General features: G+C 46.4%; 2 protein-coding genes across 6 annotated transcripts; both read left to right on the plus strand.

Annotated features, from left to right (window-relative positions):
- Positions 1 to 969: 969 nt before the first annotated feature.
- On the plus strand, positions 970 to 8,382 carry LOC148162099 (endogenous retrovirus group K member 13-1 Env polyprotein-like). 3 transcript variants are annotated; one of them, XM_088020294.1, is made up of 3 exons: positions 970 to 1,153; positions 5,937 to 6,047; positions 6,368 to 8,382. In XM_088020294.1, the coding sequence occupies exon 3, from the start codon at positions 6,727 to 6,729 to the stop codon at positions 8,326 to 8,328; it is 1,602 nt and encodes a 533-aa protein (XP_087876420.1). In that variant the 5' UTR covers positions 970 to 1,153; positions 5,937 to 6,047; positions 6,368 to 6,726; the 3' UTR covers positions 8,329 to 8,382. The 3 variants fall into 3 exon arrangements, with proteins under 3 accessions (XP_087876420.1, XP_087876421.1, XP_087876419.1); XM_088020295.1 differs by lacking the exon at positions 5,937 to 6,047; XM_088020293.1 differs by lacking the exon at positions 970 to 1,153 and having other exon boundaries at positions 5,631 to 6,047.
- A 4,705-nt stretch (positions 8,383 to 13,087) lies between these two features.
- LOC148162100 (endogenous retrovirus group K member 13-1 Env polyprotein-like) lies at positions 13,088 to 20,500 on the plus strand. 3 transcript variants are annotated; one of them, XM_088020291.1, is made up of 3 exons: positions 13,088 to 13,271; positions 18,055 to 18,165; positions 18,486 to 20,500. In XM_088020291.1, the coding sequence occupies exon 3, from the start codon at positions 18,845 to 18,847 to the stop codon at positions 20,444 to 20,446; it is 1,602 nt and encodes a 533-aa protein (XP_087876417.1). In that variant the 5' UTR covers positions 13,088 to 13,271; positions 18,055 to 18,165; positions 18,486 to 18,844; the 3' UTR covers positions 20,447 to 20,500. The 3 variants fall into 3 exon arrangements, with proteins under 3 accessions (XP_087876417.1, XP_087876418.1, XP_087876416.1); XM_088020292.1 differs by lacking the exon at positions 18,055 to 18,165; XM_088020290.1 differs by lacking the exon at positions 13,088 to 13,271 and having other exon boundaries at positions 17,749 to 18,165.
- The last annotated feature ends 5,388 nt before the right edge of the window (positions 20,501 to 25,888 follow it).

The raw sequence follows: 25,888 nt of genomic DNA on the forward strand, positions 1-25,888 counted from the left end.
GTTTAGGCTCTCTTTGCCGTTCTTTCTCCAGCTCCTTTAGGTGTAGGGTTAGGTTGTGTATTTGAGACCTTTCTTGTTTCTTGACAAAGGCTTGTATTGCTATGTACATTCCTCGCAGGACTGCCGTGGGTGTATCCCAAAGATTTTGGGCAGTTGTGTTTTCATTTTCATTGGTTTCCATGAATTTTTTAAATTCTTCTTTAATTTCCTGGTTGACCCATTCATTCTTTAGTAGGACGCTCTTTAGCCTCCATGTATTTGAGTTCTTTCCGACTTTCCTCTTGTGATTGAGTTCTAGTTTCAAAGCATTGTGGTCTGAAAATGTGCAGGGAATGATCCCAATCTTTTGGTACCGGTTGAGACCTGATTTGTGACCGAGGATGTGATCCATTGTGGAGAATGTTCCATGGGCACTAGAGAAGAATGTGTATTCCGTTGCTTTGGGATGGAACGTTCTGAATATGTCTGTGAAGCCCCTTTGGTCCAGTGTGTCATTTAAAGTCTTTATTTCCTTGTTGATCTTTTGCTTAGATGATCTGGCCATTTCAGTCAGGGGGGTGTTAAAGTGCCCCACTATTATTGTATTGTTGTCCATGTGTTTCTTTGCTTTTCTTATTCATTGCCTTATATAATTGGATGCTTGTCGGGAGCCATGAGCATCAATGGGGTTAATCGGGTAGAGCAAAGGCTCCCTGATCCCTTTGAACCATGGCCACCTGGCTGCCCCCATACAAAAACATGTTGTACTGGCTAGCTTGAGTTGTATATAGGCCAAGAAAACCACAGTGTTATTGATAAGCCCTGAAAAATAGCGCACCAGGCCCTTTGAAGGATGGGAGGAGACTATGTCCTTGAGGAACCTGGCCTTGGACCAAAAACTTGAGACGGAGCCAGGAGAGGGCAGGGAGAAAACTGTGGAACTTGTTTATGTCCTACTGTTATCTAACCTGAACTTATAAAAAGTGTGTAAGTAAGAATAAAGTTGTTGCTCGCGGCATCCCCGTGGGCAACCCTCCTGTTCCCATACTTTTATGTTTCATTCTCTTACCCTCACCCCTGTTCGACCTTGCACGCGGGCCTTGGCAAGTGGCGCCCGAACAGGGACCTGAGCACATGAAAGAGGATCCTGGACACTGACGTCGCAAGCAACCAGGTAAGAGAACCGGTCGTTTAACCGGCACGACAGGAGTAAGAAATTATGGGACAAAGTCAGTCCGCTAGTCATGCATATTTTCTGCGGACCCTGCAGATTTTATTGGCAGAGAGAGGGCATAAGGTGTCTTCCTCCACACTGCAGGAATTTTTCAGGAACATAAAAGATTTGTGCCCTTGGTTCCCACTAGAAGGAACAGCAAACCCAGAGGATTGGAGACGGGTGGGCCAAGAGATGAAAAATCAAATAAAGTTGCGGGGCTCCGGTGCCTTGCCGCCCAATACAATGGGCCTCTGGTCTCATATTTGTGAAATCCTGGAGCCACAACAAAAAATTGAGCTGATATCTTTAAAATCATGGGTTGAAGATGAGGAAAAAGATCCTATTAAAGTACCCCTGACTCCCACTGGGGTATCCTCTTTTGAGATCCTGGGCAATGATGCTAACATACCCACCCAGGATCCTTTCCCTCCTCCACCACCTCCTATACCCTTGGCGGGGAAAGCCCCTAAGGCTCAGAGTGGTGGGGATGAATTTGGCGACGATGATGTTTATCTTGATGATGACCCCATTCTGACTATGCCCACATCGTTGAAATCGGTCCTGCCTGCAGTCACAGCCTCTGGGCAGGGGATCAATTCTGTGACTAAGTGTACTCAAACTAGCATGCTGCAGGCTTTTCCCATTATGACCAATCAGCAGAGCGCTGCCAAGTCCCCTGTGTCCAACATTAGCCCTTTACAGAGGACTTTACTAACAACGCAGCAGGCAGGAGAAGACGTGGGAGAATTTAATGCCTACCCAGTAACCTTACAGGGAGGCCAACGGACTTATACTGCCCTAAATTTTAAAATGTTAAAAGACTTAAAGGCTGCCTGTAGTCAGTACGGGGCCACTGCTCCCTTTACCCTATCTATGATGGAGAACCTTACCAGAGAAGCTCTTTGCCCGGGAGATTGGAAGGTTGTTGCCCGGGCTTGCCTTAATGGGGGAGATTATTTGTTGTGGAAGGCCGAATTCGAGGAAAAGTGTAACAATCTGGCTATCTATAACAAAAGGACCCAAATCCCTGTCACATATGAGATGTTGGCTGGTACTGGAGCTTATTATGAAGTGGGTAACCAAATACATTTCCCTGAGATTGCTTATGTTCAAATCAATGAGGCTGTTTTGACTGCATGGAAAAAGTTACCGACCACTGGCTCAAGGACAGAGGAATTATCTAAAATAAGACAGGGGCCCGATGAACGCTATCAAGATTTTGTTTCACGGCTTTTACAAGCCGTGAGTAGGATTGTTGTGGACGGAGAGGCAGGAACTATTATAGTGAAGCAGCTAGCCTTTGAGAATGCCAATTCAGCATGCCAAGCGGCCATAAGGCCTTGGAAGTCCACGGGCACCCTTGAGGATTTTTTGCGGCTGTGTGCAGACATTGGTCCCAGTTATGTACAAGGAGTGACCTTGGCAGCAGCCCTTCGAGGAATTCCTCCGCAGCAGCTGCATACACAACTTCTTAAAAAACAAAAGGGAAAGTCCCCAATGAATTCTAAAGCTCGCATGCCCTGCTTTCTATGCGGGGAACTTGGACACTTTCGTAATGAGTGCCCTAAGGGCTCAAGGCAAGCCCCATCTTTCAACTTTCCCTCGGGGAACCCCCCTAATAAGCCACAGCCACCTTCTGTATGTTCCAGGTGTATGCGGGGACGGCACTGGGCCAATGAGTGTCGATCAAAAACTGACCGCTTTGGCCGCCCCCTGCAGCAGGGAAACTCCCAACGGGGCTTCCCGCAGCCCCACCAAACAATAGCGGCAATGCTCTCTCCCCCATCTCTGAGGTCAGAGCCAACACGGCCGACCTCCCTGGGATTGAATCCCTTCACCGAGGCACCCCAGCCAGTGCAGGATTAGATCTGGCCCCAAATAGTTCTGTTTATTTAGAAGCTGGCATGCCCCCTCAACCAATAAGTACAGGAATATGGGGACCTCTCCCCCCAAACACATGGGGCTTACTATTGAGTAGGTCTAGTTGGACCCTTAAAGGCTTAATAGTATATCCAGGAGTCATTGATGAAGATTACACTGGGGAAATTAAAATAATGGTTAGCTTACAACAAGGCACTATAACTTTGCAACCTAGTGTGCCCATTGCCCAATTGATATTACTTCCCCGTTTGGACACAGATAATCCATCATTGAAAGCTAAGCGAGGATCTAAAGGCTTTGGGTCAACTGATGCCTATTGGTTACAAAAGATTACAAAAGATAAACCCCTATTAACTCTGTCTATCAATGGTAAGATTTTCCAGAGACTCATAGACACGGGGGCCGATGTCTCTGTATTGACTCAGAAACAATGGCCTTCCTCCTGGCCCTTGCAGGACGCCATCACCCCTATAAGGGGAGTAGGATTGGCCTCAGCACCCAAGATAAGCTCCAGTCATCTTATTTGGAAATCTGATGATGGTCTGTCGGGAACTTTCCAACCTTTTGTTCTTGACATAGACCTCAATTTGTGGGGCGAGATATACTCTCAGAAATGGGGCTAACCTTGGAAACTGCCAACGTCCCACAGGTGTTCCAAAATCAGGTTGTGAAAAATATTATGTGTAACATGGGCTACGAACCAGGAAAAGGGCTTGGCAAGGGGCTTCAAGGTAACGTTGAGCCTCTTTGCTATGTCCCCAAATATGATAAAACGGGCCTGGGTTTTTCCCAGGGTCATTGATCCGACCTCATGCCCTACCAGTAGAATGGACCACCACCCGGCCAGTTTGGGTAGATCAATGGCCCTTACCTGAGGAGAAACAAAAGGCCGCCCGAAAACTCATAACTGAGCAACTTTCTCTTGGTCATTTGGAACCATCTTGTAGCCCATGGAACACACCCATTTTTGTAATAAAGAAAAAATCAGGTGAATGGCGCCTGCTACAGGATCTAAGAGCTGTAAATCTTGTAATGAAACCCATGGGGGCATTACAGCCCGGTCTTCCTGCCCCTTCCGCTATCCCTTTAAATTACCATTTGTTGGTGGCGGATTTGAAAGATTGCTTCTTTACCATTCCTCTAGCTGCAGATGACTGTGAGAAGTTTGCCTTCTCGGTACCCTCCACAAATTTACAAGCCCCCTATGAAAGATATCAATGGAAAGTCCTGCCTCAAGGCATGGCGAACAGCCCAACTCTTTGCCAAGAGTATGTGAGCAGGGCTCTTACACCCTTACGGAAAGATTTCCCTCAAGTTTACTGCATCCACTACATGGATGATATTCTTTTGGCTGCAGAAACCGAGCGTATGTTGACTGCCGCCTTCCGTCATCTCTTACAATGTTTGGAACAATATAATCTGGTCCTCTCCCCTGACAAAATACAACGTACGGCCCCTTTTGAATATCTGGGGCATATAATAGAAAAGCAAACTATTAAACCTCAGAAGGTTCAAATACGAACCCAGTCCCTAGTGACCTTGAATGATTTTCAAAAACTGATGGGAGACATAAATTGGATTAGACCCGCTTTAAATCTAACTACAGAACAATTGACCCCCTTGTTTGATATCTTAAAAGGTGATACTGATCCATCTTCACCTCGTACCTTAACACCTGCAGCCCAACAAGCCTTAGAGCTAGTCAACTCTCAGATCTCCAATGCTCAGATAACTAGAGTGGACATCAATTTACCATTGTACTTAATACTTTTACTCCCCGGACAATTGCCAATGGCCGTTATTTGGCAGCCTCATGGCCCTTTGGAATGGCTGCATCTTGCCCTTCATCAGCTTCATGTGATAAATTTGACATCTGACTTAATTGCCATGTTAGTATGTAAAGGCAAGACCCGAACAATCCAACTGTTCGGAAGAGAACCTAATTATATCATATTGCCAATACTAACCAAAAACCAATATGAACATCTTCTGCAACATCATTTAGCATGGCAAACTGCCTTGGCATCCTATCCAGGCCAAATAAACTTCCATTTACCCTCAGATAAACTCCTGCAATTTCTGGCCAAAACTGCCATTTGTGCTCAAAAAATCATTGTTCCCCAGCCACTTCCTTCTGCCCTCACTGTTTTCGTAGATGCAGACAAAAGAGGAAATATTGCCATACATGCTGTCTCACCACAACATAAAAATACCCAGCACCTGCATTATGACACTTCCTCTGTGCAGAGAGCAGAACTCAAAGCGATTGCACTCGCTCTAGAGCGCTACACTCAACCCCTCAACTTATTTACTGATAGTCAATACGCTGCCAGAACAATCCCGCAGCTACCTGAGGCCTACATACTGTCCAATGATGAAGAATTATTCCATCTATTCAAGTCAATCCAGCTCCTCCTATTACAGAGGCAGCACCCTCTATTTGTAACACACATCAGAGCTCACTCTAACCTTCCTGGCCCCCTAGCGGAGGGCAATCGCATAGCTGATGAAAATACACATATATTTTCTACAAACACCATTCAGACAACAAAAAGCAGCCATGCAAAATTCCATCAGAATGCACAGGCCTTACGGCGTCAATACGGCATCTCCCGGGAGGAATCCCGACAAATTGTACGAGAATGCCAGTCCTGTCCCCAATTTTTTAACCCCCCCTCATATGCCATTAACCCCAGAGGGCTCCTTCCTAACCACCTTTGGCAGATGGATGTAACCACTTACTTACCGTTTGGCCGCCTTAAATACATCCATGTCTCCATCGACACCTTCTCTAACTATATTTTTGCTACTGCACACTCCGGTGAAGCTTTTGTAGATGTCCAAAATCATCTTTTCGCAGCATTCGCAGTTCTGGGCATGCCGAAGGCTCTTAAGACCGACAATGGTTCAGCCTATACCTCTTCAGCATTCCAGACCTTTTGTGCAAATTTTCACATCACTCATACAACAGGTATTCCTTATAATTCTCAAGGTCAGGCCATTGTCGAAAGAGCCCATTCCACCCTCAAAATGTACCTCAAAAAATTAAAGGAGGGGGAAATACTACAGGGGAAAATAAAATATTCACCTCATTTACACCTCTCATTAGTACTCTTTGTTTTAAATTTTTTGAATGTTGACTCGGTTGGCCGCACTGCCGCCGAACGTTTTTGGCAGCCTGAGCAGGCTCCCCTCCTCTATGCAAAGTGGCGTGACCCCGCCACCGCGGAGTGGAGGGGACCCGACCCGGTCCTACGCCAGGGCCGAGGATGCGCTTGTATCTTTCCCCAGGATGAGGAGACGCCACGCTGGCTCCCGCTTCGATGCGTCCGCATTGTCCGTGATGGTTTGTAGAATGAGGCGGCTCCAGATCCGCTCCGGGAGGACGAGGAGACGCCCCGCCTCGGATCAGAGGAAAATAACATGCGGAGACATCAAAGCCCTGACCGCTCGAGCTGAGGCCACCGTGCGTGAGTCGGGCCAGCCAGTCACGGCTGTTGCCCTTTTCCTTGCCATGCTATCACTTTTAACCCTTGACTCTGCCCAGGCCTCTCCTTACTGGGCTTTTGTCCCGGACCCTCCTACCGCGAGGGCAGTCACCTGGAAGGATCCCTCACCCAGGGTGTTTACTAACTTCACAGACATTTTTGATGGGCCTGAGATTTCCGGCCTCACTCATGCTGTGGCGCCTTTTAACTGGACCAGCCTGGCTTCTGCCCCCCCCCATTTGTTTCCAGGCCATCGATGGCCCTGAGGCGCCCCATTATGGATGCGTGGTCACTTCATCAGTCTCCCGAAGAATCCGCTCTTGGTATGGAACTGAGCCACCTAGAGGAGACACTTTGACACCTCGTGTAATGGTGGAGAATTGGGACATCAACGAGGTTGTCCTTCAACATCGGAGGCCCCTGCCTGTTGGCCGTTTCGGACCCGCTTCCAGATCCCTTGAGACCCCATACCTTGACTATCCCCTCTGTAAATCTGACTTAACGTGGAAAACCTATGGACCCTCTTGGAAAACCTGCGTTCATCACAACCCAGAGATTGTGACTCCCCATGGCATACCTGACACTTATATAATTGACTGGTCAAAAGACAGGGATCTCCCTTTGCGCCGCTCCCCCCCGCCTTCAGGATACGGGCCATACGACCACAATAATTCTGCTCCCGGGGGACTGCTATCACTGGGGAGGATGAGACACCCGGACTTATGGAAAATTGTTGCGGCCATGAGAGATGTTAAAACTAATTCACCCCTTTTCCCTGGCTTCCCCACGGGCCCATTGACATTTCAAATTCAGGCATGTCTTTCCCCACCGTTCCTGTTTGTAGTGGGGGACGGATCTGTAGTACCCGAGGCTAAGGCCAATAGAACTCTTTACAAAATAACTTGTGAGGAGTGTTATCTCACCAACTGTTTGCCTTTACCCAGCGCCCCAAATCCAACAAAGAAGGTTTTCCTAGCCATGCAGCCCCCTTATCTAATGATGCCTGTAGAGGTGAGGGGGCCCTGGTATAGAGATTATGGCTACCAATTTGCGCAAGAATTGGAGGGCCTACTTAGCCGGGGGCGACGTTTCCTAGGCCTCCTAATAACTGGCATCACTGCCTTGGTGTCTTTGATAGCATCAGCTACTGTCTCCACGGTGGCACTGTCCCAGGGCATACATACTGCCGCTCATGTAAATAGCTTAGCTCATAATGTCTCCCAGACCCTTGCCACCCAGGGAAGCATAGATAGGAAGATCTTGGCTCGCCTGGATGGTTTAGAGCAGGCGGTCGAATATTTGGGCACCCAATATTCATTGTTACATACTCGTTTGTCCTTTGTGTGCCACGGAGGGTATGGTTCCATTTGTGTGACCCCCCTGAAAGCTGACAACGTCTCCTGGGAAACGGTGCAGAGGCACTTGCAAGGTATCTGGCATGAGACAAATGTAAGCCTAGATCTGTTTCAATTGCAAGAACAAATAAACAATATAGCCTCCTCCCATCTGCATGTAGTCACCCCCAGAGACATGGCACAATCCTTTCTACAAAAGCTACAGGGGTTTAACCCCTTTAATATCCTCCAACATTCCTTCTGGATTATGTGTGCTCTGGTTGTAGGGGTAACCTTATTACTCTGCTTATGGTGTGCTTGGAGTCGCTGTCTGTTTGCTTTCATGGCCAGTACCCAAGCAAATGTACACATGTTGCGTTTAAAGATAAAAGGGGGAAATGTCGGGAGCCATGAGCAACAAAGGGGTTAATCGGGTAGAGCAAAGGCTCCCTGATCCCTTTGAACCATGGCCACCTGGCTGCCCCCATACAAAAACATGTTGTACTGGCTAGCTTGAGTTGTATATAGGCCAAGAAAACCACAGTGTTATTGATAAGCCCTGAAAAATAGCGCACCAGGCCCTTTGAAGGATGGGAGGAGACTATGTCCTTGAGGAACCTGGCCTTGGACCAAAAACTTGAGACGGAGCCAGGAGAGGGCAGGGAGAAAACTGTGGAACTTGTTTATGTCCTACTGTTATCTAACCTGAACTTATAAAAAGTGTGTAAGTAAGAATAAAGTTGTTGCTCGCGGCATCCCCGTGGGCAACCCTCCTGTTCCCATACTTTTATGTTTCATTCTCTTACCCTCACCCCTGTTCGACCTTGCACGCGGGCCGTGGCAGATGCTCCCATGTTCGGGGCATAGATATTTACAATTGTTAGATCTTCTTGTTGGATAGACCCTTTAAGTAGGACATAGTGTCCTTGTTCATCTCTTATTACAGTCTTTGTTTTTTATTGCTTTGTTAATCACCGTGTACTACATCATTTGTTTTGGTGTCGTGTTCCATGATTCATTGTTTGTTCCTAACACACAGTGCTCCATGCGGAATGTGCCCTCTTTAATACCCGTCTCCAGGCTAACCCATCCCCCTACCCACCTCCCCTCTACAAACCTCAGTTTGTTTTTCAGAGTCCATCATCTCTCCTGGTTCGTCTCCCCCTCTGACTAACTCCCCTTCGTTCTTCCTCTCCTGCTATCTCCTTCTTTTTCTTTATTCTTAAACTATGTTGCGTTCTTTGTTTCAGAAGTACAGATCTGTGATTCAACAGTCTTACACAATTCACAGCGCTCACCGTAGCTCATACCCTCCCCAATGTCTATCACCCAGCCACCCCATCCCTCCCACCCCCGACCACTCCAGCAACCCTCAGTTTGTTCCTGACATTAAGAATTCCTCATATCACTGAGGTCATATGATACATGTCTTTCTCTGATTGACGTATTTCACTAATCATCGGACCCTCCAGTTCCATCCATGTCGTTGCACATGGCAAGATCTCCTTCGTTTTGATGGCTGCATAATATTCCATTGTGTATATGTATACCACCTCCTCTTTATCCATTCCTCTGTCGATGGACATCCTGGCTCTTTCCACAGTTTGGCTATTGTGGACATTGCTGCTATAAACAATGGGGTGCACGTACCGCTTCGGGTCCCTACCTTTGTATCTCTGGGGTAAATACCCAGGAGCGCCATTGCTGGATCGAATGGTAGCTCTAATTTCAACTGTTTGAGGAACCTCCATACTGTTTTCCAGAGGGGTTGCGCCAGCTTGCATTCCCGCCAACACTGTAGGAGGGTTCCCCTTTCTCCAAATCCCCGCCAACATCTGTCGTTCCCTGACTTGTTAATTTTAGCCATTCTGACGGGTGTGAGCTGGTCTCTCATTGAGGTTTTGATTTGGATTTCCCTGACGCCGAGCCGTGTTGAGCACTTTTTCATGTGCCTGTTGGCCATTTGGATGTCTTCTTTGGAAAAATGTCTGTTCATGTCTTCTGCCCCTTTCTTGACCGGATTATTTGCTCTTTGGCTGTTGAGTTCGATAAGTTCTTTATAGATTTTGGATAGTAGCCCTTTATCTGATATGTCATTTGCAAATATTTTCTCCCATTGTGTCGGGTGTCTTTTGGTTTTGTGGACTGTTTCTTTTGCTGTGCCAAAGCTTTTTATCTTGATGAAATCCCAATAGTTCATTTTGGCCCTGGCTTCCCGTGCCTTTGGTGATGTTTCTAGGAAGAAGTTGCTGCGGCTGACGTCGAAGAGCTTGCTGCCTGTGTTCCCCTTTAGGATTTTGATGGACTCCTGTCTCACAGTGAGGTCTTTCAACCATTTGGAGTCTATTTTTGTGTGTGGTGTATGGAAATGGTCCAGTGTCCTTCTTCTGCATGTGGCTGTCCAATTTTCCCAACAGCCGTTGTTGAAGAGACTGTCTTTTTGCCATTGGACATTCTTTCCTGCTTTGTCAAAGGTAAGTTGACCATAGAGTTGAGGGTCCATTTCTGGGCTCTCGATTGTGTTCCATGGATCTATGTGTCTGTTTTTGTGCCAGTACCATACTGTCTTGCTGATGACAGCTTTGTCATAGCGCTCGAAGTCCAGAATTGTGATGCCGCCCGCTTTGCTCTTCTTTTTCAATATTCCTCTGGCTATTCGGGGTCTCTTCTGGTTCCATTCAAAATTTAGGATTATTTGTTCCATTTCTTTGAAAACAGTGGATGGTATTTTGATGGGGATTGCATTGAATGTGTAGATTGCTCTAGGTAGCATTGACATCTTCACAATGTTGCTTCTCCCAATCCATGAGCATGGAACGTTTTTCCATTTCTTTGTGTCTTCTTCCATTTCATTCCTGGGGATTCTCTAGTTTTCTGAGTACAGATCCTTTGCCTCTTTGGTTCAATTTATTCCTAGGTACCTTATGGTTTTGGGTGCAGTTGTGAATGGGATCGACTCCTTGATTTGTCTCTCTTCTGTCTTGTTGTTGGTGTAGAGGAATGCCACTGATTTCTGTGCATTGATTTTATGGCCTGCTCCTTGACTGAATTCCTGTGTGAGTTCTAGCAGTTTTGGGGTGGAGTCTTTTGGGTTTTCCACCTAAAGTATCATATCATCTGCAAAGAGTGAGAGTTTGACTTCCTCTCTGCCGATTGCGATGCCTTTGATTTCTCTTTGTTGTCTGATTGCTGTGGCTAGGACTTCTAATACTATGTTGAGTAGCAGTGGTGAGAGTGGCTATCCCTGCCGCCTTCCTGACCTTAGGGGAAAAGCTCTCAGCTTTTCCCCATTGAGAATGATATTCGCTGTAGGTTTTTCGTAGATGGCTTTTATGATATTGAGGTATGTACCCTCTGTCCCTATACTCTGAAGAGTTTTGATCAAGAAAGGGTGCTGTACTTTGTCAAATGCTTTTTCTGCATCTATTGAGAGGATCCTATGATTCTTGTTCTTTCTTTTGTGAATGTATTTTATCACGTTGATTGATTTGCGGATGTTGAACCAGCCTTGCGGCCCAGGGATAAATCCCACTTGGTCGTGGTGAATAGTCCTTTCAATGTACTGTTGGATCCTCTTGGCTAGTATTTTGGTGAGAATGTTTGCACCGATGTTCATCAAGGATATGGGTCTGTAATTCTCCTTTTTGATGGGATCTTTGTCTGGTTTGGGGATCAAGGTAGCGGTGGCCTCCTAAAATGACTTTGGAAGTTTTCCTTGCATTTCTACTTTTTGGAACAGTTTCAGGAGACGAGGTATTAATTCTTCTTTAAATGTCTGATAGAATTCCCCTGGGAAGCCATCTGGCCCTGGGCTTTTGTTTTTGGGAGATTTTTGATGACTGCTTCAATTGCCTTCGTGGTTATAGGACTCTTCAGGTTTTCTATTTCTTCCTGGGTCAGTTTTGGTAGTTGACACATCTCTAGGAAGGCACCCATTTCTTCCAGGTTATCTAATTTGCTGCCATAGGGTTGCTCATATTATGTTCTTATCATTGTTTGTATTTCTTTGGTGTTGGTTGTGATCTCTCCTCTTTCATTCATGATGTTGTTGATTTGGGTCATTTCTCTTTTCTTTTTGATCAGCCTGGCCAGGGGTTTATCAACCTTGTGAATTCTTTCAAAGAACCAGCTCCTAGTTCCGTTGATCTGTTCTCCTGTTCTTTTGGGTTCTATTTCATTGATTTCTGCTCTGATCTTCATGATTTCTCTTCTCCTGCTGGGTTTAGGCTCTCTTTGCCGTTCTTTCTCCAGCTCCTTTAGGTGTAGGGTTAGGTTGTGTATTTGAGACCTTTCTTGTTTCTTGACAAAGGCTTGTATTGCTATGTACATTCCTCGCAGGACTGCCGTGGGTGTATCCCAAAGATTTTGGGCAGTTGTGTTTTCATTTTCATTGGTTTCCATGAATTTTTTAAATTCTTCTTTAATTTCCTGGTTGACCCATTCATTCTTTAGTAGGACGCTCTTTAGCCTCCATGTATTTGAGTTCTTTCCGACTTTCCTCTTGTGATTGAGTTCTAGTTTCAAAGCATTGTGGTCTGAAAATGTGCAGGGAATGATCCCAATCTTTTGGTACCGGTTGAGACCTGATTTGTGACCGAGGATGTGATCCATTGTGGAGAATGTTCCATGGGCACTAGAGAAGAATGTGTATTCCGTTGCTTTGGGATGGAACGTTCTGAATATGTCTGTGAAGCCCCTTTGGTCCAGTGTGTCATTTAAAGTCTTTATTTCCTTGTTGATCTTTTGCTTAGATGATCTGGCCATTTCAGTCAGGGGGGTGTTAAAGTGCCCCACTATTATTGTATTGTTGTCCATGTGTTTCTTTGCTTTTCTTATTCATTGCCTTATATAATTGGATGCTTGTCGGGAGCCATGAGCATCAATGGGGTTAATCGGGTAGAGCAAAGGCTCCCTGATCCCTTTGAACCATGGCCACCTGGCTGCCCCCATACAAAAACATGTTGTACTGGCTAGCTTGAGTTGTATATAGGCCAAGAAAACCACAGTGTTATTGATAAGCCCTGAAAAATAGCGCACCAGGCCCTTTGAAGGATGGGAGGAGACTATGTCCTTGAGGAACCTGGCCTTGGACCAAAAACTTGAGACGGAGCCAGGAGAGGGCAGGGAGAAAACTGTGGAACTTGTTTATGTCCTACTGTTATCTAACCTGAACTTATAAAAAGTGTGTAAGTAAGAATAAAGTTGTTGCTCGCGGCATCCCCGTGGGCAACCCTCCTGTTCCCATACTTTTATGTTTCATTCTCTTACCCTCACCCCTGTTCGACCTTGCACGCGGGCCTTGGCAAGTGGCGCCCGAACAGGGACCTGAGCACATGAAAGAGGATCCTGGACACTGACGTCGCAAGCAACCAGGTAAGAGAACCGGTCGTTTAACCGGCACGACAGGAGTAAGAAATTATGGGACAAAGTCAGTCCGCTAGTCATGCATATTTTCTGCGGACCCTGCAGATTTTATTGGCAGAGAGAGGGCATAAGGTGTCTTCCTCCACACTGCAGGAATTTTTCAGGAACATAAAAGATTTGTGCCCTTGGTTCCCACTAGAAGGAACAGCAAACCCAGAGGATTGGAGACGGGTGGGCCAAGAGATGAAAAATCAAATAAAGTTGCGGGGCTCCGGTGCCTTGCCGCCCAATACAATGGGCCTCTGGTCTCATATTTGTGAAATCCTGGAGCCACAACAAAAAATTGAGCTGATATCTTTAAAATCATGGGTTGAAGATGAGGAAAAAGATCCTATTAAAGTACCCCTGACTCCCACTGGGGTATCCTCTTTTGAGATCCTGGGCAATGATGCTAACATACCCACCCAGGATCCTTTCCCTCCTCCACCACCTCCTATACCCTTGGCGGGGAAAGCCCCTAAGGCTCAGAGTGGTGGGGATGAATTTGGCGACGATGATGTTTATCTTGATGATGACCCCATTCTGACTATGCCCACATCGTTGAAATCGGTCCTGCCTGCAGTCACAGCCTCTGGGCAGGGGATCAATTCTGTGACTAAGTGTACTCAAACTAGCATGCTGCAGGCTTTTCCCATTATGACCAATCAGCAGAGCGCTGCCAAGTCCCCTGTGTCCAACATTAGCCCTTTACAGAGGACTTTACTAACAACGCAGCAGGCAGGAGAAGACGTGGGAGAATTTAATGCCTACCCAGTAACCTTACAGGGAGGCCAACGGACTTATACTGCCCTAAATTTTAAAATGTTAAAAGACTTAAAGGCTGCCTGTAGTCAGTACGGGGCCACTGCTCCCTTTACCCTATCTATGATGGAGAACCTTACCAGAGAAGCTCTTTGCCCGGGAGATTGGAAGGTTGTTGCCCGGGCTTGCCTTAATGGGGGAGATTATTTGTTGTGGAAGGCCGAATTCGAGGAAAAGTGTAACAATCTGGCTATCTATAACAAAAGGACCCAAATCCCTGTCACATATGAGATGTTGGCTGGTACTGGAGCTTATTATGAAGTGGGTAACCAAATACATTTCCCTGAGATTGCTTATGTTCAAATCAATGAGGCTGTTTTGACTGCATGGAAAAAGTTACCGACCACTGGCTCAAGGACAGAGGAATTATCTAAAATAAGACAGGGGCCCGATGAACGCTATCAAGATTTTGTTTCACGGCTTTTACAAGCCGTGAGTAGGATTGTTGTGGACGGAGAGGCAGGAACTATTATAGTGAAGCAGCTAGCCTTTGAGAATGCCAATTCAGCATGCCAAGCGGCCATAAGGCCTTGGAAGTCCACGGGCACCCTTGAGGATTTTTTGCGGCTGTGTGCAGACATTGGTCCCAGTTATGTACAAGGAGTGACCTTGGCAGCAGCCCTTCGAGGAATTCCTCCGCAGCAGCTGCATACACAACTTCTTAAAAAACAAAAGGGAAAGTCCCCAATGAATTCTAAAGCTCGCATGCCCTGCTTTCTATGCGGGGAACTTGGACACTTTCGTAATGAGTGCCCTAAGGGCTCAAGGCAAGCCCCATCTTTCAACTTTCCCTCGGGGAACCCCCCTAATAAGCCACAGCCACCTTCTGTATGTTCCAGGTGTATGCGGGGACGGCACTGGGCCAATGAGTGTCGATCAAAAACTGACCGCTTTGGCCGCCCCCTGCAGCAGGGAAACTCCCAACGGGGCTTCCCGCAGCCCCACCAAACAATAGCGGCAATGCTCTCTCCCCCATCTCTGAGGTCAGAGCCAACACGGCCGACCTCCCTGGGATTGAATCCCTTCACCGAGGCACCCCAGCCAGTGCAGGATTAGATCTGGCCCCAAATAGTTCTGTTTATTTAGAAGCTGGCATGCCCCCTCAACCAATAAGTACAGGAATATGGGGACCTCTCCCCCCAAACACATGGGGCTTACTATTGAGTAGGTCTAGTTGGACCCTTAAAGGCTTAATAGTATATCCAGGAGTCATTGATGAAGATTACACTGGGGAAATTAAAATAATGGTTAGCTTACAACAAGGCACTATAACTTTGCAACCTAGTGTGCCCATTGCCCAATTGATATTACTTCCCCGTTTGGACACAGATAATCCATCATTGAAAGCTAAGCGAGGATCTAAAGGCTTTGGGTCAACTGATGCCTATTGGTTACAAAAGATTACAAAAGATAAACCCCTATTAACTCTGTCTATCAATGGTAAGATTTTCCAGAGACTCATAGACACGGGGGCCGATGTCTCTGTATTGACTCAGAAACAATGGCCTTCCTCCTGGCCCTTGCAGGACGCCATCACCCCTATAAGGGGAGTAGGATTGGCCTCAGCACCCAAGATAAGCTCCAGTCATCTTATTTGGAAATCTGATGATGGTCTGTCGGGAACTTTCCAACCTTTTGTTCTTGACATAGACCTCAATTTGTGGGGCGAGATATACTCTCAGAAATGGGGCTAACCTTGGAAACTGCCAACGTCCCACAGGTGTTCCAAAATCAGGTTGTGAAAAATATTATGTGTAACATGGGCTACGAACCAGGAAAAGGGCTTGGCAAGGGGCTTCAAGGTAACGTTGAGCCTCTTTGCTATGTCCCCAAATATGATAAAACGGGCCTGGGTTTTTCCCAGGGTCATTGATCCGACCTCATGCCCTACCAGTAGAATGGACCACCACCCGGCCAGTTTGGGTAGATCAATGGCCCTTACCTGAGGAGAAACAAAAGGCCGCCCGAAAACTCATAACTGAGCAACTTTCTCTTGGTCATTTGGAACCATCTTGTAGCCCATGGAACACACCCATTTTTGTAATAAAGAAAAAATCAGGTGAATGGCGCCTGCTACAGGATCTAAGAGCTGTAAATCTTGTAATGAAACCCATGGGGGCATTACAGCCCGGTCTTCCTGCCCCTTCCGCTATCCCTTTAAATTACCATTTGTTGGTGGCGGATTTGAAAGATTGCTTCTTTACCATTCCTCTAGCTGCAGATGACTGTGAGAAGTTTGCCTTCTCGGTACCCTCCACAAATTTACAAGCCCCCTATGAAAGATATCAATGGAAAGTCCTGCCTCAAGGCATGGCGAACAGCCCAACTCTTTGCCAAGAGTATGTGAGCAGGGCTCTTACACCCTTACGGAAAGATTTCCCTCAAGTTTACTGCATCCACTACATGGATGATATTCTTTTGGCTGCAGAAACCGAGCGTATGTTGACTGCCGCCTTCCGTCATCTCTTACAATGTTTGGAACAATATAATCTGGTCCTCTCCCCTGACAAAATACAACGTACGGCCCCTTTTGAATATCTGGGGCATATAATAGAAAAGCAAACTATTAAACCTCAGAAGGTTCAAATACGAACCCAGTCCCTAGTGACCTTGAATGATTTTCAAAAACTGATGGGAGACATAAATTGGATTAGACCCGCTTTAAATCTAACTACAGAACAATTGACCCCCTTGTTTGATATCTTAAAAGGTGATACTGATCCATCTTCACCTCGTACCTTAACACCTGCAGCCCAACAAGCCTTAGAGCTAGTCAACTCTCAGATCTCCAATGCTCAGATAACTAGAGTGGACATCAATTTACCATTGTACTTAATACTTTTACTCCCCGGACAATTGCCAATGGCCGTTATTTGGCAGCCTCATGGCCCTTTGGAATGGCTGCATCTTGCCCTTCATCAGCTTCATGTGATAAATTTGACATCTGACTTAATTGCCATGTTAGTATGTAAAGGCAAGACCCGAACAATCCAACTGTTCGGAAGAGAACCTAATTATATCATATTGCCAATACTAACCAAAAACCAATATGAACATCTTCTGCAACATCATTTAGCATGGCAAACTGCCTTGGCATCCTATCCAGGCCAAATAAACTTCCATTTACCCTCAGATAAACTCCTGCAATTTCTGGCCAAAACTGCCATTTGTGCTCAAAAAATCATTGTTCCCCAGCCACTTCCTTCTGCCCTCACTGTTTTCGTAGATGCAGACAAAAGAGGAAATATTGCCATACATGCTGTCTCACCACAACATAAAAATACCCAGCACCTGCATTATGACACTTCCTCTGTGCAGAGAGCAGAACTCAAAGCGATTGCACTCGCTCTAGAGCGCTACACTCAACCCCTCAACTTATTTACTGATAGTCAATACGCTGCCAGAACAATCCCGCAGCTACCTGAGGCCTACATACTGTCCAATGATGAAGAATTATTCCATCTATTCAAGTCAATCCAGCTCCTCCTATTACAGAGGCAGCACCCTCTATTTGTAACACACATCAGAGCTCACTCTAACCTTCCTGGCCCCCTAGCGGAGGGCAATCGCATAGCTGATGAAAATACACATATATTTTCTACAAACACCATTCAGACAACAAAAAGCAGCCATGCAAAATTCCATCAGAATGCACAGGCCTTACGGCGTCAATACGGCATCTCCCGGGAGGAATCCCGACAAATTGTACGAGAATGCCAGTCCTGTCCCCAATTTTTTAACCCCCCCTCATATGCCATTAACCCCAGAGGGCTCCTTCCTAACCACCTTTGGCAGATGGATGTAACCACTTACTTACCGTTTGGCCGCCTTAAATACATCCATGTCTCCATCGACACCTTCTCTAACTATATTTTTGCTACTGCACACTCCGGTGAAGCTTTTGTAGATGTCCAAAATCATCTTTTCGCAGCATTCGCAGTTCTGGGCATGCCGAAGGCTCTTAAGACCGACAATGGTTCAGCCTATACCTCTTCAGCATTCCAGACCTTTTGTGCAAATTTTCACATCACTCATACAACAGGTATTCCTTATAATTCTCAAGGTCAGGCCATTGTCGAAAGAGCCCATTCCACCCTCAAAATGTACCTCAAAAAATTAAAGGAGGGGGAAATACTACAGGGGAAAATAAAATATTCACCTCATTTACACCTCTCATTAGTACTCTTTGTTTTAAATTTTTTGAATGTTGACTCGGTTGGCCGCACTGCCGCCGAACGTTTTTGGCAGCCTGAGCAGGCTCCCCTCCTCTATGCAAAGTGGCGTGACCCCGCCACCGCGGAGTGGAGGGGACCCGACCCGGTCCTACGCCAGGGCCGAGGATGCGCTTGTATCTTTCCCCAGGATGAGGAGACGCCACGCTGGCTCCCGCTTCGATGCGTCCGCATTGTCCGTGATGGTTTGTAGAATGAGGCGGCTCCAGATCCGCTCCGGGAGGACGAGGAGACGCCCCGCCTCGGATCAGAGGAAAATAACATGCGGAGACATCAAAGCCCTGACCGCTCGAGCTGAGGCCACCGTGCGTGAGTCGGGCCAGCCAGTCACGGCTGTTGCCCTTTTCCTTGCCATGCTATCACTTTTAACCCTTGACTCTGCCCAGGCCTCTCCTTACTGGGCTTTTGTCCCGGACCCTCCTACCGCGAGGGCAGTCACCTGGAAGGATCCCTCACCCAGGGTGTTTACTAACTTCACAGACATTTTTGATGGGCCTGAGATTTCCGGCCTCACTCATGCTGTGGCGCCTTTTAACTGGACCAGCCTGGCTTCTGCCCCCCCCCATTTGTTTCCAGGCCATCGATGGCCCTGAGGCGCCCCATTATGGATGCGTGGTCACTTCATCAGTCTCCCGAAGAATCCGCTCTTGGTATGGAACTGAGCCACCTAGAGGAGACACTTTGACACCTCGTGTAATGGTGGAGAATTGGGACATCAACGAGGTTGTCCTTCAACATCGGAGGCCCCTGCCTGTTGGCCGTTTCGGACCCGCTTCCAGATCCCTTGAGACCCCATACCTTGACTATCCCCTCTGTAAATCTGACTTAACGTGGAAAACCTATGGACCCTCTTGGAAAACCTGCGTTCATCACAACCCAGAGATTGTGACTCCCCATGGCATACCTGACACTTATATAATTGACTGGTCAAAAGACAGGGATCTCCCTTTGCGCCGCTCCCCCCCGCCTTCAGGATACGGGCCATACGACCACAATAATTCTGCTCCCGGGGGACTGCTATCACTGGGGAGGATGAGACACCCGGACTTATGGAAAATTGTTGCGGCCATGAGAGATGTTAAAACTAATTCACCCCTTTTCCCTGGCTTCCCCACGGGCCCATTGACATTTCAAATTCAGGCATGTCTTTCCCCACCGTTCCTGTTTGTAGTGGGGGACGGATCTGTAGTACCCGAGGCTAAGGCCAATAGAACTCTTTACAAAATAACTTGTGAGGAGTGTTATCTCACCAACTGTTTGCCTTTACCCAGCGCCCCAAATCCAACAAAGAAGGTTTTCCTAGCCATGCAGCCCCCTTATCTAATGATGCCTGTAGAGGTGAGGGGGCCCTGGTATAGAGATTATGGCTACCAATTTGCGCAAGAATTGGAGGGCCTACTTAGCCGGGGGCGACGTTTCCTAGGCCTCCTAATAACTGGCATCACTGCCTTGGTGTCTTTGATAGCATCAGCTACTGTCTCCACGGTGGCACTGTCCCAGGGCATACATACTGCCGCTCATGTAAATAGCTTAGCTCATAATGTCTCCCAGACCCTTGCCACCCAGGGAAGCATAGATAGGAAGATCTTGGCTCGCCTGGATGGTTTAGAGCAGGCGGTCGAATATTTGGGCACCCAATATTCATTGTTACATACTCGTTTGTCCTTTGTGTGCCACGGAGGGTATGGTTCCATTTGTGTGACCCCCCTGAAAGCTGACAACGTCTCCTGGGAAACGGTGCAGAGGCACTTGCAAGGTATCTGGCATGAGACAAATGTAAGCCTAGATCTGTTTCAATTGCAAGAACAAATAAACAATATAGCCTCCTCCCATCTGCATGTAGTCACCCCCAGAGACATGGCACAATCCTTTCTACAAAAGCTACAGGGGTTTAACCCCTTTAATATCCTCCAACATTCCTTCTGGATTATGTGTGCTCTGGTTGTAGGGGTAACCTTATTACTCTGCTTATGGTGTGCTTGGAGTCGCTGTCTGTTTGCTTTCATGGCCAGTACCCAAGCAAATGTACACATGTTGCGTTTAAAGATAAAAGGGGGAAATGTCGGGAGCCATGAGCAACAAAGGGGTTAATCGGGTAGAGCAAAGGCTCCCTGATCCCTTTGAACCATGGCCACCTGGCTGCCCCCATACAAAAACATGTTGTACTGGCTAGCTTGAGTTGTATATAGGCCAAGAAAACCACAGTGTTATTGATAAGCCCTGAAAAATAGCGCACCAGGCCCTTTGAAGGATGGGAGGAGACTATGTCCTTGAGGAACCTGGCCTTGGACCAAAAACTTGAGACGGAGCCAGGAGAGGGCAGGGAGAAAACTGTGGAACTTGTTTATGTCCTACTGTTATCTAACCTGAACTTATAAAAAGTGTGTAAGTAAGAATAAAGTTGTTGCTCGCGGCATCCCCGTGGGCAACCCTCCTGTTCCCATACTTTTATGTTTCATTCTCTTACCCTCACCCCTGTTCGACCTTGCACGCGGGCCGTGGCAGATGCTCCCATGTTCGGGGCATAGATATTTACAATTGTTAGATCTTCTTGTTGGATAGACCCTTTAAGTAGGACATAGTGTCCTTGTTCATCTCTTATTACAGTCTTTGTTTTTTATTGCTTTGTTAATCACCGTGTACTACATCATTTGTTTTGGTGTCGTGTTCCATGATTCATTGTTTGTTCCTAACACACAGTGCTCCATGCGGAATGTGCCCTCTTTAATACCCGTCTCCAGGCTAACCCATCCCCCTACCCACCTCCCCTCTACAAACCTCAGTTTGTTTTTCAGAGTCCATCATCTCTCCTGGTTCGTCTCCCCCTCTGACTAACTCCCCTTCGTTCTTCCTCTCCTGCTATCTCCTTCTTTTTCTTTATTCTTAAACTATGTTGCGTTCTTTGTTTCAGAAGTACAGATCTGTGATTCAACAGTCTTACACAATTCACAGCGCTCACCGTAGCTCATACCCTCCCCAATGTCTATCACCCAGCCACCCCATCCCTCCCACCCCCGACCACTCCAGCAACCCTCAGTTTGTTCCTGACATTAAGAATTCCTCATATCACTGAGGTCATATGATACATGTCTTTCTCTGATTGACGTATTTCACTAATCATCGGACCCTCCAGTTCCATCCATGTCGTTGCACATGGCAAGATCTCCTTCGTTTTGATGGCTGCATAATATTCCATTGTGTATATGTATACCACCTCCTCTTTATCCATTCATCTGTCGATGGACATCCTGGCTCTTTCCACAGTTTGGCTATTGTGGACATTGCTGCTATAAACAATGGGGTGCACGTACCGCTTCGGGTCCCTACCTTTGTATCTCTGGGGTAAATACCCAGGAGCGCCATTGCTGGATCGAATGGTAGCTCTAATTTCAACTGTTTGAGGAACCTCCATACTGTTTTCCAGAGGGGTTGCGCCAGCTTGCATTCCCGCCAACACTGTAGGAGGGTTCCCCTTTCTCCAAATCCCCGCCAACATCTGTCGTTCCCTGACTTGTTAATTTTAGCCATTCTGACGGGTGTGAGCTGGTCTCTCATTGAGGTTTTGATTTGGATTTCCCTGACGCCGAGCCGTGTTGAGCACTTTTTCATGTGCCTGTTGGCCATTTGGATGTCTTCTTTGGAAAAATGTCTGTTCATGTCTTCTGCCCCTTTCTTGACCGGATTATTTGCTCTTTGGCTGTTGAGTTCGATAAGTTCTTTATAGATTTTGGATAGTAGCCCTTTATCTGATATGTCATTTGCAAATATTTTCTCCCATTGTGTCGGGTGTCTTTTGGTTTTGTGGACTGTTTCTCTTGCTGTGCCAAAGCTTTTTATCTTGATGAAATCCCAATAGTTCATTTTGGCCCTGGCTTCCCGTGCCTTTGGTGATGTTTCTAGGAAGAAGTTGCTGCGGCTGACATCGAAGAGCTTGCTGCCTGTGTTCCCCTTTAGGATTTTGATGGACTCCTGTCTCACAGTGAGGTCTTTCAACCATTTGGAGTCTATTTTTGTGTGTGGTGTATGGAAATGGTCCAGTGTCCTTCTTCTGCATGTGGCTGTCCAATTTTCCCAACAGCCGTTGTTGAAGAGACTGTCTTTTTGCCATTGGACATTCTTTCCTGCTTTGTCAAAGGTAAGTTGACCATAGAGTTGAGGGTCCATTTCTGGGCTCTCGATTGTGTTCCATGGATCTATGTGTCTGTTTTTGTGCCAGTACCATACTGTCTTGCTGATGACAGCTTTGTCATAGCGCTCGAAGTCCAGAATTGTGATGCCGCCCGCTTTGCTCTTCTTTTTCAATATTCCTCTGGCTATTCGGGGTCTCTTCTGGTTCCATTCAAAATTTAGGATTATTTGTTCCATTTCTTTGAAAACAGTGGATGGTATTTTGATGGGGATTGCATTGAATGTGTAGATTGCTCTAGGTAGCATTGACATCTTCACAATGTTGCTTCTCCCAATCCATGAGCATGGAACGTTTTTCCATTTCTTTGTGTCTTCTTCCATTTCATTCCTGGGGATTCTCTAGTTTTCTGAGTACAGATCCTTTGCCTCTTTGGTTCAATTTATTCCTAGGTACCTTATGGTTTTGGGTGCAGTTGTGAATGGGATCGACTCCTTGATTTGTCTCTCTTCTGTCTTGTTGTTGGTGTAGAGGAATGCCACTGATTTCTGTGCATTGATTTTATGGCCTGCTCCTTGACTGAATTCCTGTGTGAGTTCTAGCAGTTTTGGGGTGGAGTCTTTTGGGTTTTCCACCTAAAGTATCATATCATCTGCAAAGAGTGAGAGTTTGACTTCCTCTCTGCCGATTGCGATGCCTTTGATTTCTCTTTGTTGTCTGATTGCTGTGGCTAGGACTTCTAATACTATGTTGAGTAGCAGTGGTGAGAGTGGCTATCCCTGCCGCCTTCCTGACCTTAGGGGAAAAGCTCTCAGCTTTTCCCCATTGAGAATGATATTCGCTGTAGGTTTTTCGTAGATGGCTTTTATGATATTGAGGTATGTACCCTCTGTCCCTATACTCTGAAGAGTTTTGATCAAGAAAGGGTGCTGTACTTTGTCAAATGCTTTTTCTGCATCTATTGAGAGGATCCTATGATTCTTGTTCTTTCTTTTGTGAATGTATTTTATCACGTTGATTGATTTGCGGATGTTGAACCAGCCTTGCGGCCCAGGGATAAATCCCACTTGGTCGTGGTGAATAGTCCTTTCAATGTACTGTTGGATCCTCTTGGCTAGTATTTTGGTGAGAATGTTTGCACCGATGTTCATCAAGGATATGGGTCTGTAATTCTCCTTTTTGATGGGATCTTTGTCTGGTTTGGGGATCAAGGTAGCGGTGGCCTCCTAAAATGACTTTGGAAGTTTTCCTTGCATTTCTACTTTTTGGAACAGTTTCAGGAGACGAGGTATTAATTCTTCTTTAAATGTCTGATAGAATTCCCCTGGGAAGCCATCTGGCCCTGGGCTTTTGTTTTTGGGAGATTTTTGATGACTGCTTCAATTGCCTTCGTGGTTATAGGACTCTTCAGGTTTTCTATTTCTTCCTGGGTCAGTTTTGGTAGTTGACACATCTCTAGGAAGGCACCCATTTCTTCCAGGTTATCTAATTTGCTGCCATAGGGTTGCTCATATTATGTTCTTATCATTGTTTGTATTTCTTTGGTGTTGGTTGTGATCTCTCCTCTTTCATTCATGATGTTGTTGATTTGGGTCATTTCTCTTTTCTTTTTGATCAGCCTGGCCAGGGGTTTATCAACCTTGTGAATTCTTTCAAAGAACCAGCTCCTAGTTCCGTTGATCTGTTCTCCTGTTCTTTTGGGTTCTATTTCATTGATTTCTGCTCTGATCTTCATGATTTCTCTTCTCCTGCTGGGTTTAGGCTCTCTTTGCCGTTCTTTCTCCAGCTCCTTTAGGTGTAGGGTTAGGTTGTGTATTTGAGACCTTTCTTGTTTCTTGACAAAGGCTTGTATTGCTATGTACATTCCTCGCAGGACTGCCGTGGGTGTATCCCAAAGATTTTGGGCAGTTGTGTTTTCATTTTCATTGGTTTCCATGAATTTTTTAAATTCTTCTTTAATTTCCTGGTTGACCCATTCATTCTTTAGTAGGACGCTCTTTAGCCTCCATGTATTTGAGTTCTTTCCGACTTTCCTCTTGTGATTGAGTTCTAGTTTCAAAGCATTGTGGTCTGAAAATGTGCAGGGAATGATCCCAATCTTTTGGTACCGGTTGAGACCTGATTTGTGACCGAGGATGTGATCCATTGTGGAGAATGTTCCATGGGCACTAGAGAAGAATGTGTATTCCGTTGCTTTGGGATGGAACGTTCTGAATATGTCTGTGAAGCCCCTTTGGTCCAGTGTGTCATTTAAAGTCTTTATTTCCTTGTTGATCTTTTGCTTAGATGATCTGGCCATTTCAGTCAGGGGGGTGTTAAAGTGCCCCACTATTATTGTATTGTTGTCCATGTGTTTCTTTGCTTTTCTTATTCATTGCCTTATATAATTGGATGCTTGTCGGGAGCCATGAGCATCAATGGGGTTAATCGGGTAGAGCAAAGGCTCCCTGATCCCTTTGAACCATGGCCACCTGGCTGCCCCCATACAAAAACATGTTGTACTGGCTAGCTTGAGTTGTATATAGGCCAAGAAAACCACAGTGTTATTGATAAGCCCTGAAAAATAGCGCACCAGGCCCTTTGAAGGATGGGAGGAGACTATGTCCTTGAGGAACCTGGCCTTGGACCAAAAACTTGAGACGGAGCCAGGAGAGGGCAGGGAGAAAACTGTGGAACTTGTTTATGTCCTACTGTTATCTAACCTGAACTTATAAAAAGTGTGTAAGTAAGAATAAAGTTGTTGCTCGCGGCATCCCCGTGGGCAACCCTCCTGTTCCCATACTTTTATGTTTCATTCTCTTACCCTCACCCCTGTTCGACCTTGCACGCGGGCCTTGGCAAGTGGCGCCCGAACAGGGACCTGAGCACATGAAAGAGGATCCTGGACACTGACGTCGCAAGCAACCAGGTAAGAGAACCGGTCGTTTAACCGGCACGACAGGAGTAAGAAATTATGGGACAAAGTCAGTCCGCTAGTCATGCATATTTTCTGCGGACCCTGCAGATTTTATTGGCAGAGAGAGGGCATAAGGTGTCTTCCTCCACACTGCAGGAATTTTTCAGGAACATAAAAGATTTGTGCCCTTGGTTCCCACTAGAAGGAACAGCAAACCCAGAGGATTGGAGACGGGTGGGCCAAGAGATGAAAAATCAAATAAAGTTGCGGGGCTCCGGTGCCTTGCCGCCCAATACAATGGGCCTCTGGTCTCATATTTGTGAAATCCTGGAGCCACAACAAAAAATTGAGCTGATATCTTTAAAATCATGGGTTGAAGATGAGGAAAAAGATCCTATTAAAGTACCCCTGACTCCCACTGGGGTATCCTCTTTTGAGATCCTGGGCAATGATGCTAACATACCCACCCAGGATCCTTTCCCTCCTCCACCACCTCCTATACCCTTGGCGG

This window comes from Eumetopias jubatus, unplaced genomic scaffold (assembly GCF_037043125.1).
Source record: "Eumetopias jubatus isolate StellerSeaLion01/CBP00866 unplaced genomic scaffold, mEumJub1_p1.0 scaffold_22, whole genome shotgun sequence".
Lineage (NCBI taxonomy): Eukaryota > Metazoa > Chordata > Mammalia > Carnivora > Otariidae > Eumetopias > Eumetopias jubatus.

Excerpts from the sequence above, each read along its gene's own strand:
- LOC148162099 (XM_088020294.1), top strand. The coding sequence starts at position 6,727 with ATGGGCCTGAGATTTCCGGCCTCACTCATGCTGTGGCGCCTTTTAACT.
- LOC148162100 (XM_088020291.1), top strand. The coding sequence starts at position 18,845 with ATGGGCCTGAGATTTCCGGCCTCACTCATGCTGTGGCGCCTTTTAACT.